Below are 18,898 nucleotides of genomic sequence, written 5' to 3'. Positions count from 1 at the left end.
TCCGTGGGGGAGGTCTCTAGCCCCCTGTGCCCTTGTTCCCATACAGCAACCCTGGCTCTTTCGGCCGGTGGCCCCAGACAGGGGCCGTCGGCCCCGAGGACGGGAATTGGAAGCAGGAGGCTGCAAGCTGCCGCCTGGGCAGGTGTGCAGATACTCAGCACCATCGGACTCGAAGGGGCCTCGGAGGCCGCCAGGCAGACATCCCACAGCCCGTCCCCGGGCCACCGACCCCAGCCTGGGTCTCGCCAGGTTGGGGCTGGAGTGTGAGTGAAGCAGCAGAGCCGGTGCTCCCTGCAGCCGGGGGTGGGGAGGCGTTCTTAGGGCGGCTACGTCCTCCTCCTCGTCCCCCGCGGCCTCACAGACCCCCACGCTCCCTCCCTCCGGCTGCCGGGCCTCAGGGGAGGCCTGGCGGGGAGCAGGGCCGGCACAGGCGCTTGGGAGGCGGAGCGCGGGAAGCCGAGGGGCCGGGGGGAGTGCTCCTTACATGTAGTTCCGCACAGAGTCCGGCAGGATCACCACGCAGCGCTGCTCCTCCCTCAGCTCCTGGGCGGCCTTCACGGCCACCGACATGGCACTGCCGGCACTGCCGCCTGCCGGGAGGGTCGGGGTCAGACCCGCCGGGGGCGGGGGCGTGCGATGCGCGTGCGCATGCGAGTGTGTGTGCACGCCCGAACACGCTCTGGGGGGTCCTCGGGGGAGGGGCCGGGCTCGGGGTGCTGGGAGGACCCCCGCTTCTCTCTGTCCACCCGCATTCTCCTCGTTACCACCGAGTGTCACGACCAAACCCTCACACAGAACCTCCAAGCCCTGCAGCAGGTGGCGTGCAGGTGGGCCGGGCAGCCCCAGAGCGAGGGTGTCCTTCAGGCGCCGGACCAGCAGCGGGCAGAGGGCGAGCGCCCGGCGCCCCACTCACCGCACAGCAGCCCCTCCTGCGCGATCAGCATGCGGGCGAAGGCGAAGGCATCCTCGTCGTTGCTCTTGAACCACCTGTCTACCACCTGCGGGGGGCCGAGGGCGGGCGGTCAGGCCGGGCAGCTCCGGGCGCTGGGCAGCGGGCATGTGGCGGGCGTGGGGACCACCGCCCAGGTTGCAGCCTCACAGAGGACCTCGGTCCAGGAGGCCGTGACTCTGCAGGGATGCGGCCCAGCCCCTCGCCTGGGATCCGGGACTCATCTGCAGACCTAGATCGCGCCCCAGCCCCTCCCCCCGGGTCCAGCACACTGTGCACGTGGCCAGTAAAGCCACCCACCAGCCCCACTGCAGGGCCACACTTCTAGGGTAGGTCCCTGACCGAAGCATCCTTTAGGGTCCTTAAAAGGAGCCTTCTCTGGGGTCCTTAGCTCTCCCACGTCGGCCTGCTTACCCCCTCCAGCCACCCGGCTCCCTCCCTCTGCCGGGCGGTCTGTGCCACCCGCCACCCCCCAACGGCCTCCGTGTCTGCTCAACAGGGCCGTGGCACACGCTCGTCAGGGTGTGGCCTGAGGGCTGGGCTTGTCACTGCCGCCCCGCCTACCGTCCGGTCCAGCACGGTGGGGATGAAGTCGTAGCCGATCCCTTCCACCTCGTAGGCCAGCTGCTCCGTCTGGTTCAGCTCCTCGGGCTCTGCGAGGATGGAGCCTTCGGGGTCCACCCCGATGATCTGCAGAGTGGGCAGCCTTAGGGCTCAAGTCTCACCTGGACGCACCCGGCTGTCATCAGGGCGCGGGCCCCGTTCCCGGACCTCGGGCACGAGGCTCGAAACCCACAAACCCAGGCCCGGGCGCTGGGAGATCACGAGGTAAATAAATGTCCAGCTCAGGGCACTCAAGGGGGCAGCATGAGGCTGGGGGAAGTGGCGTCCTGGAAAGCTCCTCCTGCGCAGGGTGCCCCAGGACAGCCCCAAGAGACGCCCTGGGACAGCGGGAGCCTGGGGCGAGGGGGGTGCTAGGACTGACCTCTCCTGGACGGCGGAGAAATGGGCAGAGAGGAAGGGTGCGCTCGGCACCTCCAGTGGGGGTCTCTCTGAGCCCCTCCCCAGGCTCAGGTGCCCCTCCCCTACTCTCAGAGCCCCGGTGGGGCAGTGGTAGGACCTGAACCTGAGAGCTCTCGGCTTCTGGAATGACCCTTGGAGGCCACCCAAATGGACTCTCCCACCCCCAGCTCATCTGGGCGTCCAGGTTGCTGGGTCCTTTATCTCCCGGGCAGGCACAGGTATACCCCACCAATATAAGGTGCAAGGCCGTCTACGCAGAAGTGTCAGAAATGGGAACTTCCAGCTCTAAAGCAGAGGCCACTCTGTGGGCCCAAGGCCAAGGAGCCTGACAGTTAAGCCTCCAGCCGCAGTTCAGGCCGCAGGTGGGAAACGCGCACACGTCCAGGCCCAGCTCTCCTGGGCGGGGCAGGGTGGCGCCCTCGCAGCCCCTCACCTGGCATCCAGGGCACTTCTCCTTCAGCTTCCTGGCGATGCCCGTGATGGTGCCCCCCGTGCCCGCCGACGCCACCAGCATGTCCAGCCTCCCTGACAGGGGAGAAGGCATGTCAGGGAGAACATCCTCAGGCAGGAGCGGCCGACCCCCACTCTTTTTTTTTTTTTGAGCATCTTTATTGGAGTATAATTGCTTTACAATGGTGTGTTAGTTTCTGCTTGGCCCTCCACTCTTAAGAAGAAGCAAGAAGGTCCTCAACCATAACGAAGGCAAGTTATCAAAAAGGGCAAAAGCAAACCTGTTCTCAAATTTAAAGCCTCTCATCGCAGTCCTTCATCTTTAAGGCGCAGTCACAGTAACAGGGCCCCAGGGAGCCCCATTTAAGGCTAAACGGCAGCCAGTCCCTGAAATCCCTATTTGTCGTGAATCGTGCACGAGGTGACTTCCTGCAGGAGGTGGGCCCCAGGTGGCTGAGGGCTGAGCCCAGGGAGGCTCTTCACAAGCTTTCTTAAGCTGTTTGGTTCAGACGACGTGGAAAAGTGAACTGAATTATCAAAGGAACCAGACTAAGCCGCTCAGCTTGGCTCAGACATCGTCTGGGCTCTCTCAGTGCCCGGTGGCCAGCTCAGGCACCTGCAGACAAGTCAGCGCGGGCACCCGTGCCGAGGCAGAAAGGCTGTTTTTACCAAATGAGAGGATTCTCACACATAAAACCTGGGCGAGCAAATGCCTGGACTTTGCTGCCTCGCTCCTGGGCACGGAACGAGGGCACTGAAGCTAACGCCAGGCTCCAAACAGGAAGCCAGGGGTGCCAAGCCCCTGGCAACTCTTCCCGAAGACCTCTTAGGGAAACAGCCCGTCAGAAAACATCGCAACCCCCTTGGCCTTGGCACCAACTGTGCGGAGAGGTTCCAAGCAGCCTCATGTCTGTACAGAGTAAGCTAATTGCAGATGCCACCACCCCAGTTCTGCAGATGAGAAAACCCCAGTGTTGAATTCAGTGCCCAGGCTGGGGCTTGAGGCCAAGTGCCGTTCAGCAACGTGAAGCCCCAGCTGTGAGCCCAGCACCAGCCTGGGACACCCTTGTTCCCTGCACTCAAGAGCTCCTACAGGTCTAGAGGAAAGGCTGCTAGGTAAACAAATACACCACATGATATGTTTGGTGCTATAGGAGAGGCACGGGCAAAGTCCAAGAGGGCACAACAGAGGGAGGAAACCGCTCTAGGGAAATGCTCTAGAAAGCACTTCACGGAGAGGGGACATTTGAGCTGGGTTTTGAAGGATTAATAGGAGTTTACGAAGGAGCGGGTAAGTGACTTGTACACTCCCAGTCAAGATGGAAAGCAGGGTTAGAAGTATACACCGTCACACTGCTGCAGGATCTCCTCGGCCGTGATGTCGTAGTGAGCGAGAGGGTTGCTGGCATTGCGATACTGCAAGGAAAGAGAGCAAAGGAGTCATGTTGAAGTCAAGGCACAGAACCGGCAGCAGCCACAGGGCACCAGGCAAGCAGCTCAGTGCAAGCCAGAGAGGATCCCGGCAGCTCAGGGAATGGCCCGGGCACCTCAACAGACACCAAGCATGAAAACCAGCTCTCCAGAAGATGCGATTTCTGAATTAACCCAGATGTGGAGTGAGTGACAAAGAAGAGCTTCCAGTCAAAAGGTCTGCATGTATTTTATGCCTTTAGAGAGCTTCCAGGGTCCTCTGCAAAGGGCATTCCAGCGCACTGAGCTGAGCCCTCGAAGCCGGCACACAGACAGCAGAGCCAAAGGCTTGGCCGACCCTGCCGGCCATACACTGGGCTGGGAGGAGCCAGTGACCGCGTCCCAGTGCGTCGGTCACTCTGCAGCCTCTGCTCCTGCTGCAGATGTGACACCACCCCCAAGCCCCCGACAGACATCCCCCAGGGAAGGCCCCACTTGGTCCCAAGCCTCTGGGCACACACTGGCCCCCAGGGCCGGCCCTCACCTGGTCCAGGATGTGAGAATTGGGGATCTCGTTCCTCAGCCTCCAGGCCACGCCCACATGTGACTCAGGGGAGTCGAATCTGGCGTTGGTGGGCGTCCTCACGATCTCAGCCCCCAGGGCACGCAGGACGTCCACCTGCAGAGGTACGTGGTGGCCTTCACCTCCCCACCGGGCCTGTAGCGCAGGGGCAGCGGGCCGGGGAGATGCCCCACCCCTGCCCACCCGCCTACCTTCTCAGTGCTCATCTTCTCGGGCATCACGATGATGCAATGGTAGCCCTTCACCGCGGCGGCCAGGGCCAGCCCGATCCCTGGGGACAGCACATGCAGTGAGAGGGGGCCACGGTGCCCCCGAGACCCCGCTTCCAGCCCCAAAGGCCCAGGGGAGAGGGCGCTACAAAAATGCCCTACGTCATCCCCTTCTGCCCTTAAATGAGGGGATAAGAGGAGAATGTGGAGGCACAGATAAAAAGGCAAGTGTGCCCAGAGAAAAAAGCAGGGTGCCCACCATGAACCCCAATTCCTCCAGCTCTTACTGGGCGCCTGGGAGGTGACAATAGCAGCAGACGTTGTGGAGCCCGCGTGTTCCCGTCCCCAGCCCCACCACGGGCCCGGGGCACAGGCCAGGGCCGGACGCCTCCTCCCTGGTTCCAAAGGGGTCAGGGCCGCTGCCCAGGGCTGAGGGGAAGGGCCACCCCAGTTAGTCTGAAGACAGAACGTGGAGCCAGAGAGGAGGGTTCTGGAGCCTCAAGATCTCCCGTAGTTTGCCCCACTCAGCTTCGGACCTGCTTGGGACCCACGACCCCTTTCTGGGTTTGGATGGGAATGTCTGTCCTGTGCCTGGCCTGCCACTGTGCTTTGGAAACACATAACTTGTCCGGTTTGAAGGTTCACAGCCGGAGAGGAATTTTGCTTCAGGAGGAATCGAGCCTCAGGTCTCATCCACCTCTGATTTAGGTGATCCTTAGATGAGACTTAACATCGGTGCTGGAATGGGTTCAGACTTTGGGGGGCTGTTGGGATGGGGGTGAATATACTTTGCTTTCGAGAAGGACATGAATTCTGGGGGCCAGAGGGTGGAGTGTTATGGGCTGAACTGTGTCTCTCCAAAATTCATCTGTTTAAGTCCCACCCTGCAGCCCCCCTCAGAATGTGACTCTAACTGGAGATGGGTCTTTGAAGAGGAGATTAAGGTTAACCGAGGTCACATGGGTGGGCCCTAACCCCGCATGTCTGGTGTCCTCATAAGAGAGGAGATCAGGACACAGACACACACAGAGGGACGCGTGTGAGGACACAGGGAGAAGATCCCGGGAGAGAGGCCTCAGGAGGAACCAGCCCTGCTCACACCTGGTCTCAGTTGTCCAGCCTCCAGACTGTGAGATAATAAACGTCTGTTGATTAAGCCGCCCGGGCTGTGGGATTTATTACTGCAGCCATAGGAAACTAGGACAGATTTTTACTACAAGGTGTAGTTGCCCACATAACAGACTCCAACATCACCAATGCAGCTGGGATGGCAAGACATCAGAGAAAGCTGGGCTCAGTCACACACCTGCACACAGGCATCAGGTGCCGAGCAAAGTGCATGGAGGGAAGGGAAGGGCCAGCCGGAGAGGCCAGCGCGTGCAGCCATGGGTCACCCGGGCCGGCAGCTCTGGCCCGTGGCAGCGCCCACCTGTGTTCCCCGACGTCGGCTCGATGATGGTGTCCCCAGGCTTCAGGGTCCCCTCGCGCTCAGCATCCTCAATCATTCGCAGGCTGATGCGGTCCTTCACGCTCCCGCCCGCGTTGAAGAACTCGCACTTGGCCACTGGAGCCAGAGACGCATCATGAGAGAGGAAGAGGCCCCCGACCGCTAAGGGATGCCGGCCGTGCCGACCCCTCCCCAGCACCCGATACGCCCAGGACGCAGGGACAAGCTTCAGTGGTCCTGAAAATCATCGCCTGTCCACTGCCACCTCCCACACCTGACGTGGGTGCCGGTGCTCGCCCACGGGAGCTTCTGCCACCTGCCCATCCCACCCCCCATGGACCATGTGGCAACTCCAAGTGTATGAGACAGAGGAGCCTAAAGAGCCCCGCCAACTGGATGGACGGAGCAGAGCCACCCCCGTGAGGCAACACAGTCCCGAAGAGACTTGCTGGGCGTGCGGGGAGCGGCCGACTGAAGCCCAGGCTTAAATCAGGGCAGACAGCCCCGCCGTACCCCGCGGACCATGACAGACGACCTGATGTCCTGAAGCCACAGCTCGCCCGTCACACCCCCAGACCAGGACCCACACACCTTCCACACCCGCCTCCCACCATCTTCCCCACCTGGCAGATACGATGTCCTCTCCTGTGCCTAAGCCTCTGCGTCTGCTCTTCTTTCCTTGGGGGAGGACTCCCTCCCACCTCTTAAAAATATGCAGTGTTCGTAAAAGGGGGAGAGATGGCACCAAATGTGACTGAAGGACCAGGCCGGCCTGCAGCACCCACAAAACGAGCTCCTCCTGCTGGGTCCTGGTTTCTGAAATCCACAACCATAGACCGGCTTTCTCCCCTAAGACCCAGGGAGGCCCCTGCCGGGACAGTGAAGGAGGGGCTCGTGAATGTCTGACCGCTGAGGAGCCCTGCACCCCAGACTCTTGTAGGCCACACACTTGAATTACTTGTTAGAAAATTCTAATGAGCCCATGGGAAAGCCAACAGAGATGCAGGGATTCAAGCTGATCAGCCGTGGGCAAGTCAAGTGACCAATCTGAGGCTCGGTTTTTCCATCTGTATAATAGACACAGTAAAACCTACTTCAGGGGCTCCTGCCAAGTTGAAGCGCACGCAGCAGGCCCATGCCTACGGGGTACTAGTTACTGGTCTCTATTATCTGACGGAGGAGCACAGAGCAGACGATAGCTCTCCTGGGCTGTTCTGATACACCCCCAGCAGCGCCTGGGAGTGTGTACTGCTCGTTGCTTATGAGAGGATTCTTCACCAGAGGGGTGCGCGGGAAGCCTCTGATGGTGATGTCTCTGGGGTGAATCGACCACGTGGCCTCGGACCCTCCCCTAGGAGGTGTTGACCCCCAAGGACCCCCACGCTCTCCCCTCCCCAGCTCTCTCTGCCCCAGCAGCACCGGGCCTGGTCCCCGCCAGGGCCTCTGCACCTGTCACTTCCTCTGGGACAAGGCTGACATCTACCTGGGCTCCGAGCCCGGGAGAACAGTGGAGGTGGAGAAAGCCCCCCACCCTCTTGTGTTCCTGGGAACAGCCTCCTGCAAAGAAGCCCCTTCTCCATAGGACTTGGATAAGACTCTCAGGTGACCCCCCTGTGTACCAGACACAGCCCCCAGATCCCCACTCTGTGTCTCATAAGTGAGACGCGAACTGTCTGTCTGAGCACCGGGGCAGCCAGTTCCTGCCGGGCTGATGGCTGGGACCCTCATCACCAAAACCGCCCCGGCTCTCACGTCAGCCCACCCCACCCACGGTATGTCTGCTCCTCCCTACGAGAGTCCGAGACCGAACGGCGCCGCTCTGCTCCCGGGATCGGGCCTCCCACTCCTGCAGTGGCCGGGTCAGAGCACCCTCCTTCCTGGCTCGGGTTCTGCCCCCGACATCTGCCCGGACACGCTTCCCTCCACAATACAGCCCTCGGCTCACAGGCCACGGCCTCCCTTCCAGCGGCTCCGGAGAGGCCTCGCTCACCCTCCAGCACCCCGCCCTGTCCTGTGTGCATCCCGACCTCACCTGATGGGGTCCAACACCCCTCCCCCAGGGTCTGAGGGCCCACCCGCACCCCAGGCCTGCGAGCCGCGCAGGAAGCCGGTACTCACGGAGCTCACACTTCAGGCCGAAGTTCCTCCCGATCTTGTTGACCCTCACCATCGGGGTATCCCCAATTTTCTTCAGGATGTCTGGCAAGATTTTGGGAGATTTTGCCCTAAAACAGAGGAGTCCATGATTACTCAGAGAAACAAAATGGTACCAGCCTTGGCAGTCCAGCACATTCTTTTAAATAAATCAAGAAGTAAATCAAAGAACTGCCTTTCATGAGGATCTGGGTGGCAATTACACAAATCTACATTTGGTAAAAGGTCACACACGTGCACGGGCAAGTACACCTCAAAACCTATGAAAATGAATGCAATTTAGTGAACAGCTGCAACGTTTCCGGGGTTTGAAAACGCACTGTGGTAACAGACGGTATCAGTGGGCAGCTGGGCGAACGTCCCCACGACCTCTCTGTATGATTTTTGCAACTTCATTTGAGTGTTATTTCCAAATAAAAAAGTTAAAACAAACAAACACTGACTTCAAAACAACATCATGTCCTGGTCCACCTTTTTAGGTACTTTTTTTTTTTTTTTGGCATACGGGATCAAACCCATGCCCCCTGCATTGGAAGGCGGAGTCATAGCCACTGGACCACCAGGGAAGTCCTGATCTTTTTAGGTTTTTGATCTTCAATTCACCTCCTCTCTCAGCACCTGCCTCCTGGGATACCTCCCTTCCTTTTCTTCGATGAAAAAACTGGTGGGGACCCCTGGACAGAGACCCCCTCAGACAGTCTGGCCACCGGGCAGTGACAGTGACTGCAAAGAGCCTACCCAGGCACCTGGCATCACTTAGAGCGTCTGGCACAGGTGGCAGGAAGCCTGATACTCAGACCAAAGAACAAAGGCCTCTGGCTGGTCATCTCTTGTCCTTGGGGCTAAGGTCAGGCGAATTCCCAGGTGGGCCTCCAGGCTCAGAACGGGATTTGCTTCTCATTGGCCAACTGTCCCCCTTCACATTTGAGTGACTGGCCCCCTCCCAGTGGTTCTTCCAGCTGAGAAGCCGGTGACAGGGGACAGGAAGGTGTGGGACAGCCCAGCCACTGCTCAGCTGTGTGCACGCCGTGATGCCTGCGTTTCCTGAGGCCCCCACGATGTTGCCTCCATCCTCATCCTCAGGGACCAACTATTCATCCCGGAATATGCAAAACTGACGTGAGCTCCAAGAAACTCAATGGCTTCCTACACCCTGGATTTCTCAGGCGCCATCCCCACGGCTCTCACGCTTGCGTGAGCCGCGGTCCCCACTGCAGGGACCCATTAACCATGTAGATTCCTCTCCTCTCCCAAGTTGGTGAGCCAGCTCCCCAGGAATGCTGCCTTCCGCCCCGGGGCCCAGACAGGCAGCAACATGGCCTAGCTGGAGCCCAACTGCACCCTCCAAGGTGACACGGACGCCCCGAGCCACCCCAGAGGCAGGCTTGGCCAAGAGAGGTGCGGAAGTCGGGGTGAGGGGAGAGCCCGGGCGGGGGCAAAGGGCTCCTGACCCCAGACTTGGAGGGAGACCAAGCTCTAGGGGCGACCTCGGGGTTGACTTATTAACTAGTTAAAGCCAAGGCAGGAGGGGTAAACACCTGGGAAGGACCGGAGGGCGGCTGAGTCATCCACCCCCAGCAGAGGTTGCAGCGGCCTGAGAAGGGGGAGGCCCAGCCCGCCCCCCGCCCCCGGGCAGGGGATGGTGGGCCAGCGGAGAACTCAGGGTTCCTGACTCAGTACCAGGCCCTGGGGGGCCAGAAAGTCACCTGGGAAGCTTGCCTGAGGTGATCGGGGCCGGGGCCGGGGCCTGGGGAGGGAATTTAACACCTTATCTCAGCTGCTTTCCCTGTGACAGCCCAGGAGGCTTCTGGGAGCAGAGCCCTATAGCCCCCTGGAATAACCTGAAAGCCCTCGCCTGGCAGGGCGCCTGGCTGTGCTTCCCCTCCGCAGCCCCTCCCCTCCCTCTGCTGCTCCCACTCTGTTCCTCGTTCTAAGCCCACCCTGCCTGGGAACCGTCTGGAACCCCTTCTCCAGATACCCACAGGGCTGGCACCTCCTGCCCATCCAGGTACCGGCTCTGAGGTCTCCCCAGGCCGCCCGGCCACGTCACCTGTCTCATCAGCCCTGTGCTCTCACCACCGGGATCGCCTAGGCTGCCTCGTCCCGGGACCCGGGTCCAGTGTCCTGACAGCGGGGGAGCCCCGGAGCCTCAGGCCCAAGCCCAGCTCCTCAGAACCTGAACTGGGACAAGCGGTTTCAGGATGGGACAGCAACCCCGCCAGGGCGTTTTAGGAGGGTTAGGCCACCACGTGAAGTGCACATGTGATGCCAGGTTGCAGCCTGGATGGGATGGTGTCCCAGCCACCCCAGGCCCAGTGAGAAGCTCACAGAGCCATTTCAACCCCTGCTCTGCTTTGTTCTGGAAGCAGGGGCTCATGCCCTATGGCCGGCGGCTAACTTGGCCTCCTGAGCTCCCACAATCGAGGTATGTTTAACGCTGGGAGCTTCTGGGTTTGTAAATGTTACTTCGGTCCATTGGCCCCAGTGAGGAGTGCACCCCCTCCCCCTCCCCAGTTCTGAATCGGAAATCAATAATCATAAACGTTGGTACAGCAGTGTATGAGGAATAAGAACCGAACATCCAAAAGGCATGTTCTTCTGACTCATTTGCTGTACTTCTGGGAGATAACGCTAAGGAAATAAAGATAATCCTAAGATTCAGTGAACTCAGTTTGAGTTTCATGATGGGTCAGGGATTGTTCCCTTTTTTTTTTTCTTTTTTTTCCTTTCCCACTGATTGATCTCCTGCACCTAGAACAGGGCACAAATGTAGTAGGTGCTGTGACTAAATGAATTGCATTTTCCACTGCAGTTATTCATAATGAGATCATTGCAGACACATGAATACCCAAGAGAGGGCTTAAAGTCGTGGTTTATTCATCCAACAGCCTCAGTCCAACCACAAAGACCCCACTACAGAAAAAAATTTCACGGCCTGGAGTTAAGCAGAGAAGGGCAGGCATGGTCCTAATTACAAGAGTGTGCACCCGGACGGATCTGGATCAGAAACCTCCCCCCTACCTGTCACTCAGAGCGTGGGACCTGGGCACATCCCTTTATTTATTGAGCATCTGCTCTTGGGAGGCACTGAACTAGGTGCTGCGTTACAGCACAAACAAGCCTTGGCCTCTCTGAGCCTTGGGGGACTCAGCTATAAAATACCTCCCACCCCAGCTCACCATCCATCCAGAGTGACTGCAAGGGAAGGTGGGGATGGGGTGGTGGTTCACACCCCAGGTCCATATGGCTACCTGGCTTCAGGTAACAAACTCTCCCCCCCACCTTATGATCATAAAGGGGACTCACAGAGCAGTGTGGTGATGTGGAGAGTTGGTGGCAGGCCTGCCCAGCTGCCAGGAGCACCTGCTCGGGGCATCGGGACGGATCCACAGGACCTCCTTGTCCTCCTTGTCTTCCGGAGGCTCCTTTTCCAGGCTCCCTTTCCCCAGGTGTGCCCCTGAGAGGTGGGGGCACCCTGCAGACCTCTCTTCTGCTTGGGGTGTCTCAGAAGGCATGGTGGGATCTGTCAAAGGCAAGGGGAAGAGATGCCGTCAGTTCGGTCCGTTTCCAAACACCTGCAGGAGAGCCTGCTTCTCTGTTGCCTGTCCTGGGAATCCTGCTCGCCCAGCCCCCTCTGGGTGTGGAGCTCCATTCACTCAAGTAGCTTGGCAGGAAAAGTCATAACTACGCAGGCAGCAGCTGCTGTGGACAACATCTGGACAGTTTCTCAAAGGGTTAAGCATACAACTACCGTGTGACCCAGCAATTCCACCCCTACGCATATAGCCAAAAAAAATGGAAACATACAGTATTTGCCCACCGCATTCATAAACCGCAATAGCAAAAACCTGGAAACAAACCAAGTGTCCATCAGTGGATGAATGGATAAACAAAATGTGGTTTACCCATACAGTGGAATAGTATTTGGCCATGAAAAAAGAATGAAGTTTTAAAATCTTCTCAACATGTGAGCGCATGCACACACACACAGACACACACACATGGCAACTATGTAGAGGGGATGAATGTTATTCATCTTGATAGCTTGATTGTGGTGTCTTTTCATAATGTATACATAAATCAAAACATCAAGTTGTACACCTTAAATATATATACAACTTGTATACATCAAAGATATCTCAATAAAGTTGTTTTAAAAAGACTACATTTAGGGACTCCCCTGGTGGTTCACGGGTTAAGACTCTGTGCTTCCAACGCAGGGGGCCCAGGTTCGATACCTGGTCAGGGAACTAGATCCCGCATTCCACAATGAAGATCCTGCATGTTGCAACTAAGACCCGGAGCAGCCAAATAAATAAATATATATATTTTAAAAGACTACATTTACATGATGGAAATAATAAGAGGAAGATGAAGATGATAATAAATATATTTTTACCCTAAAAAAAAAGGAATGAAACATTCTGCTAAGTCAAATAAGCCAGAGCAAGAAGAATATTGCATGACTCTACCTATATGAGGTACCTAGAATAGGCAAATCAGAGAGACATGAAGCGGAATAGAGATTCCCAAGAGCAGGGGGAGGGGAGTCACTGTTTAATGGGTACACAGTTATGATGAAAAAGTTTGGGGTACAGATAATAGTGATGGTTGCACAACATTGTGAATGTGTGTATTGCTACTGAATTTTACACTTATGAATGGTTAAAATAAACAGTATATTACGTGTATTTTATCAAATTTTAAAAATCTCATGGAACCTTAAAATAGATGACAAAAAAAAAAAAAAGAAAGAAAAGAAAGGAAAGAAAGAAAGAAAGAAAGAGAGAAAGAAAGAAAGGAAAGGGAATGGGCACACTCAAAGAAGAGGCTGCAGCCCTGCCCGGCTCCTTCTGGTGACAGTGAGCAGACGCCCACCTCTCATCTTCAGAAACCAGGACTGAACTCAGCCGCTCGGCTGCCTCCCTGCGATTTCCCACACTGAACAGAGGACCTGTCCACGGCCGGAGCAGAGCCGTCACTCACCAGGCTGATGACCGAACACTCAACACGGCTCCAACTCCGTAAGGAGCAGTGAAAACTAAATGGAATGAGGTCTCCTGGATGGAATCCCAGAACAGAAAAGGGTATTAGGGGAAACTAAGGAAATCTGAGTAAGTAGGGACTTTAGTTAACCATAATGTTCATTAACTGTAAAAATCGTTAAGATGGTAATAACAGGGGGAACGGTGTGTGAGGGGGGAGGTACGTGAGAACTCTGCTCTCTTCTCAATTTTTCTGCAAATCTAAAGCTCCCCCCCACCACCACCACCAAGTCTCTGGAGCCCTGTGGGTTTGGAAGGTCCCTGCGAGGAGCTCAAGGTAGGGGATGTGGCTCGGGGCGACCTCTGAGTGCAGCCCTCACCACTCCTCCGGGAAGCTGGAGGGACCCCAGCCCCCAGCCTTGCTCCTCTGCTCCCCAGGACATTTCGGAAGGCAGTTTGCTGTGAAAAGTTCGGGTGGCCCAGGCGGAACTGGGCTGAAGGTGCAAAGGGCCCCTCACTTGGAGGTGCACATGGAGGCTCGTGGACCCGCTGGATTTCTCCTCGGGAGCGGCCCCATCCGGGTACCGCCGCCATCAGCAAGGGCAGAGGGCGCCCCAGCTGGTTCCCTGTCTCCCAGCGCAGGACCAGGTGCAGACCAGCACCCAGCAGGTCGCCCCAGATGCCCAGGCAGGAGCCTGCGCGCAAGGGAAGCGGAGACCCACCCCCACCCTTGGCAATCACATCCGTTTCAAATCCACGAGGCCCGCGGCGCACGGCTTTCCGGGAGAAACCAGCCTCCCAGCCGATCTGCCCCCAAACGTGCCTAGAGCAGAGGTTCCTTCAAGTCTTTGGATCAGCAAGTACTTTTTCAGGCTCTCAGTTCCCCTCGTGAAACCACGCAGGAACGTCCCGCGTCCTTCTTCCACCTTTCAAAAAGCCCCCGAGGTAAGCGGAACACTGCCTTCGCTCCGCGGTGCGCCCGCGGTAGGTGGTTCTTCCGTCGTGCAGAAGCGCCCCTGTCGTAGACCTCTCTCCGCATCAGAGGCCGACAGGCCGGCAGCCCCCTGGCCAGGACACCCCGCAGACCGGCCCGGCAGACGCAGGCAGCCCTGCGCCTCCTATGTGGCGACTTGCCTCGCCTGTAGCGACCTCCCGAAAGGTAAGGGGCTGCTGGGAACTCAAATCGAGACCGACAGAGTCTCCGTAGAACCCACAGGCACTCGGCGGGACCCTCGCTGGGCGACCCGGGTTCGAACCCGCGGATTCAGTCCAGCGCAGCCCGTCTCAGCTCCCGGCGGGCACAGCGCCCCGCGGGCACAGCGCCCCGCGCGCCGACGCACGTGCGCGCTGGGAAGGCGGGCTCCCCTGGCGCGGTCCTGCTGGCTCCTGCCGCACCTCAAACCACAAGACCCTCCTGGGGTCACGCCCCCCGCCCCCCCCAGCACCCTGCACGCGCGCAACACTCGGCCCAAGGGGGCCAGTTAGGGCCAAGGGTGCGGAAGGTAGTAAACTCCCGTTTCAAAGGGAGACTTTTCAGGCGGGAAATTGAGACCCTACAGAGGATCTGGAGACCGCCCGGTCACCCGGCCTTTAGGAGGGGCTTTTGGGGATACCGTCTGGGATAAACACCCCCAGGTAACCCCTGGGAGGCTAAGTTTTGCGCTCCCGCTCCTTCCCCACTACCCCTCCCCGTTCTCCAGCTCAGCCATCCGCCTTGCCTAGGGCTCGAAGTCGGGGTCTCAGGGCACCCTCCCCCATCCCCTTAGTACGTGCTGGAGGCAGGGCCCTGTTTGCCCTGCGCTCCCTCCCCTCGCGGGCAGCCACCTCCCGTGCAGCCTACGCAACTACATCAATATTTTACACCCCGCCCCCCCCCCCACTCCACAGAACTGGCAGAAAAGAGCAATTTTCGAGACAACCATTTCCCATCCAAATTGCAGCGAAAAATCAATGATGGCACCATTAGAGCGCATCTTCCAAAAGTCTCAGCCCGACGCCCTCCGGCTCGCGCCCCCTGCCGTCCCCTCCGCAGCCGCAGGAGTTGGAGTGGAGGCCCTGGGCCACGTGGGCGCGGAACCCCCAGCTTCAGGACAGTCTGGACTCGCGATAAGGGGAGGGTCCGGGACGCGGGGGGCGCGGGACCAGCTCCGCGGCTGGCAGATGTAGATGATGCAACGCCGGCCCAGCGGTTGACGAGGCGGGGACCCCGACCCAGACCCCGGCCAGATCCCTCCGCCTAGGGGTGGGGCGAGTCTCGGTCCGGCAAGTGCTCACCTGGACCGAGACCGGGAAAAAGCGGCGGGCTGGGCGCGTCCGGGAGCGGCGAGCGGTGACCCGGAAAGCGCAACCCCGGGGCTGGGTGGCACCCCGGGGACCGGGCGGCCAGAGTGGAAGGAAGGCGATTGGCCGAGAGGAGGGGGCGGGGGCCGGCTTCCGGCCAATCCCGAGTTGCGGATCGCGGGGCACCACCTCTCTCGTACCCGCCTCTCGCCACGCCCACCCCGCCACGCCCCCATCCCTCCCCCACTGCCGCACCTTGGGTCAAGACCCCACCCCCATCACCTACTCTCTTTTGACGCAGCCGTGGGCCGGTGGCCTCTGTCCCCTCTTCTCCCCTCACTCCCGGGACCCCCGCACGCTCCGCCTACCCCTACCCTCTCCCCACGCCCCGCCCCGGGACCCCAACCAGAACCGCGCATCCAGGGGTGTGCGAATACTCTGTATCCAATGTCCCGATTCTGTTTTACTTGGGTAAATCCTTGCTCTGCGGGAGTGTAATAAATAAATATTGACTGGTGAGTTTAAAACGTGCGGTCTGGAGAGAGGAAGGACTTGGAAGGCCCTGAGGATAAGCCTCAGCACGCATCCCGCCTGCTGGGTCCCCTCACGCAGGCCCCGGTCCCGCGACCACCGGACACGGTTCTGTCTGGTCGCGGGACCCCAGGGGGCTGAAAGCTGCGGGCGGGCCCAGCGCGCAGACAGTAGGCGCTCTGCACCTGGGCTTCGGATCCACCCCGGCGGGTTTGTCCCGACTTATTTCCTGCCCCTCACGGTCCAAGGGCCCAGCATACACAGTGCTTCGCCGGCCGAGGCCCGATGTCTGCCCAGCCCGGTGACCGCTCCCATCAGGGAGGGAACCTGAGCGCACGTGGACATGGCCAGAAGCCACAAAGCCGCTGCGAGCCGGGCTGCCGGCAGGCTCTCACCAGTCACGGGCGCCGAAGGCTGACGGCCAGGACGGCCCTGGCCGCTGGGAAGGCCACCGCTAATAACAATATTCCAGACTGGGTGCTCTCGACTTTTAAAGAGCCTGGCTGCCTCTTGAGGTTCCCGAGCTGAATGGAGAATCCCTGACCCTTGAGTTTCTCCTGCACTGCAGTGACTAAGTGAAAGGCGGAGCCGCCAGGCTTGGGCAGACATACAGGATGGAGTTACTTGGCCCAGCACCCAGCTGTTTCGTGCGCTGGCCACGTGCCCGCATTGCTCCCAGCACTGCGTGGGAAACAGAGGAAGCTCAGACAAAAGCTCTGCGCCTGTGGGGCTGCTGTTCTAGGGGAGGGGGCTCAACAGACATCACTTCATAAAAAAACTTCCACTAATGAGACTGATAATAAAGAATGATACAGCGGGGAATGGAGAAAGACAGGAGTGCGAGAGTCCTAGATCAGGTGGTCGGAGGTCTCTGCGGACAGGTGACCCTTGAGTAGAGAGCTTAGGAACCACATCTTGTCCTGGAGAAGGATGTCCCCGGCTGAAGTTAGCCAGTGCAAAGGCCTGGGGCAGGAACAAGGCAGGGTGTCCGGGGAAGCAGGGAAGGTCACTGTGGCCGGAGCGGAAGCAGGTGCGGTCAGAGGTGGGAGGGGAGGCGGAGTCCAGGCCACGATCCGGACTTTAGCCTCAATGACCTGGGGCGCTTGGGAGGGTTTCCAGTGGGCAGTTTTTGATTATGCTCCGAATTACTTTATCTTGGCATAACTTCAGACTGCCACAAAAGTGGCAAGAATAGTATAAGAATTCCCAGATACTCACAGATTCCCAGATGTTAAACTTTTACTAACCCCTGAATCTTTGAGTGTGATCTTACTTGGAAATAGGGTCTTTGAGGATATAATCAACTTAAGATGAGGTCATAGTGAAGAAAGAGGGGAGCTCTAAATCCAATATGACTGGTGTCCTTATAAGAGGGAAATTTGGACACAGACCCACAGAGGGGAGATGCCATGTGAAGACAGAGGCAGAGACTAGAGCCATCCAGGCACAAGACAAGAACACAGGCAACCACCAGGAGCTAGAGAGGCAGGAATGACCCCCCGCCAGAGCCCTCAGAGGGAGCAAGGCCCTGCGACACCTTGATTTTGGACTTCTGGACTCAGAACTGTGAGAGACAATGAATTTGTGTTGTTTTAAAAGGCAAGCATAAAATTTTTTTTTAAAATTTTGACGTAATTTCAGAATGTCAGAAAAGTGGCAAAAATAGTATAAAGAATTTCCAGGTGCCCTTCATCCAGATTTTCCAAATGTTAAATTTTTATTATGTTTGCTTTACACTTCTCTCTCTGTGTCTCTCTCTCTTGGATTCTTACATATAAAATATGTATCTAAGTCTCTGTCATCAATTTATCTACCATCTATCTATCTGGTTTTTCTGAATGGTTGAGAGTAAGTTGGAGATACAATGTCCCTTTACCCCCAACTACTTCTGTGTGTATTTCCCAGAAACAAAGAATTGTTTCCTATAACCATAATTCAACTGTCAAAATCAAGAAGTTAAGCTAAAACTGCTTTTAAAAAATTAAAGACTTTAAAAAACAAACAAAAAGTTAACGTCGATACAAAACTATGATCTAACCAACAGACCTTACTCAGTTTGCCAATCAGTCCAACAGTGTCCTGCATAGCCAGTCCCTGACCATATGCCACATTCAGTGGCTGAGTCTCTTTAGCTATTCTTTGTATTAAGACATTGACATTTTTTCTTCCTTCCTTCCTCCCTCCTTTTTTTTTTTGGCTGCACTGTGCAGCTTGCGGGATCTTAGTTCCCTGACCAGGGATTGAACAGTGAAAGTGTGGAGTCCTAACCACTGGACTGCCAGGGAATCCCCAGGACACTGACATTTTTGAAGTGTACAGGCCAGGGATTTTGTAGAATGTCCTTGGTTTGGTCTAATTCCACCCAGGGGATGCACTCTGGATGGAGACCACAGGAGTGGTGCTGAGTCAGTGTCTGTGATGTGACAGGGGCACCTGGTGTCTGAGTGTCCCATCACTGGCAAGGTTAACTTTGCCCACTTGCTTGCTCCACTGTAAAGTTACCATTTTCACTCTTGTAATTAGTAAGCATCTTATGGGGAGATGCTTTGAAACTATGTAAGTACCCTGTGACTTGTCAAATCTCATCCTCTAATTATAGCTTCCATTGATGATTTGTCTGAGTCAATTTCAATTAAAATGGTTGCCCAGGGGTGGTTTTCTAATTCTATCATTCCTTCTACATTTATTATTTGGCATTCCACTATAAGAGTTTTTCTTCTCCCGCACTCATGCATTCATTCATTTATTTACACCAGTGTGGATTCATAGATTCCTGTTTTTAAAAAACCATACATTCTACCATTGAAAGTGAACAGACCAATGGGTTTTTGCACACAAGCACTAATATTTAGTATTCACAGAGTTGTGCAACCATCA

General features: G+C 57.2%; 1 protein-coding gene across 5 annotated transcripts in view; it reads right to left on the bottom strand.

Moving 5' to 3' along the window:
- CBS (cystathionine beta-synthase) overlaps positions 1–15,630 on the bottom strand; it is a 30,838-nt gene extending 15,208 nt beyond the window's left edge. The window contains exons 1-11 of one of the 5 annotated variants that reach the window (XM_082393059.1): positions 15,485–15,630; positions 11,532–11,748; positions 8,190–8,296; positions 6,054–6,188; positions 4,607–4,686; positions 4,377–4,511; positions 3,769–3,838; positions 2,406–2,497; positions 1,514–1,639; positions 914–998; positions 485–590 (exon numbers count right to left, since the gene is read on the bottom strand). In XM_082393059.1, coding sequence (XP_082249185.1) covers positions 485–590; positions 914–998; positions 1,514–1,639; positions 2,406–2,497; positions 3,769–3,838; positions 4,377–4,511; positions 4,607–4,686; positions 6,054–6,188; positions 8,190–8,296; positions 11,532–11,740 — 1,145 coding nt within the window. In that variant the 5' untranslated portion in view covers positions 11,741–11,748; positions 15,485–15,630. The other 4 variants (XM_082393055.1, XM_082393056.1, XM_082393057.1 and 1 more) reach the window with 4 other exon arrangements.
- Between the last annotated feature and the right edge of the window lie 3,268 nt (positions 15,631–18,898).

The sequence above is a fragment of the Balaenoptera borealis genome (assembly GCF_965194805.1).
Source record: "Balaenoptera borealis genome assembly, chromosome: 5".
Classification (NCBI taxonomy): Eukaryota; Metazoa; Chordata; class Mammalia; order Artiodactyla; family Balaenopteridae; genus Balaenoptera; species Balaenoptera borealis.
Note: the sequence above shows the minus strand (reverse complement) of the source record. Positions and strands in the feature narration are given on the sequence as shown.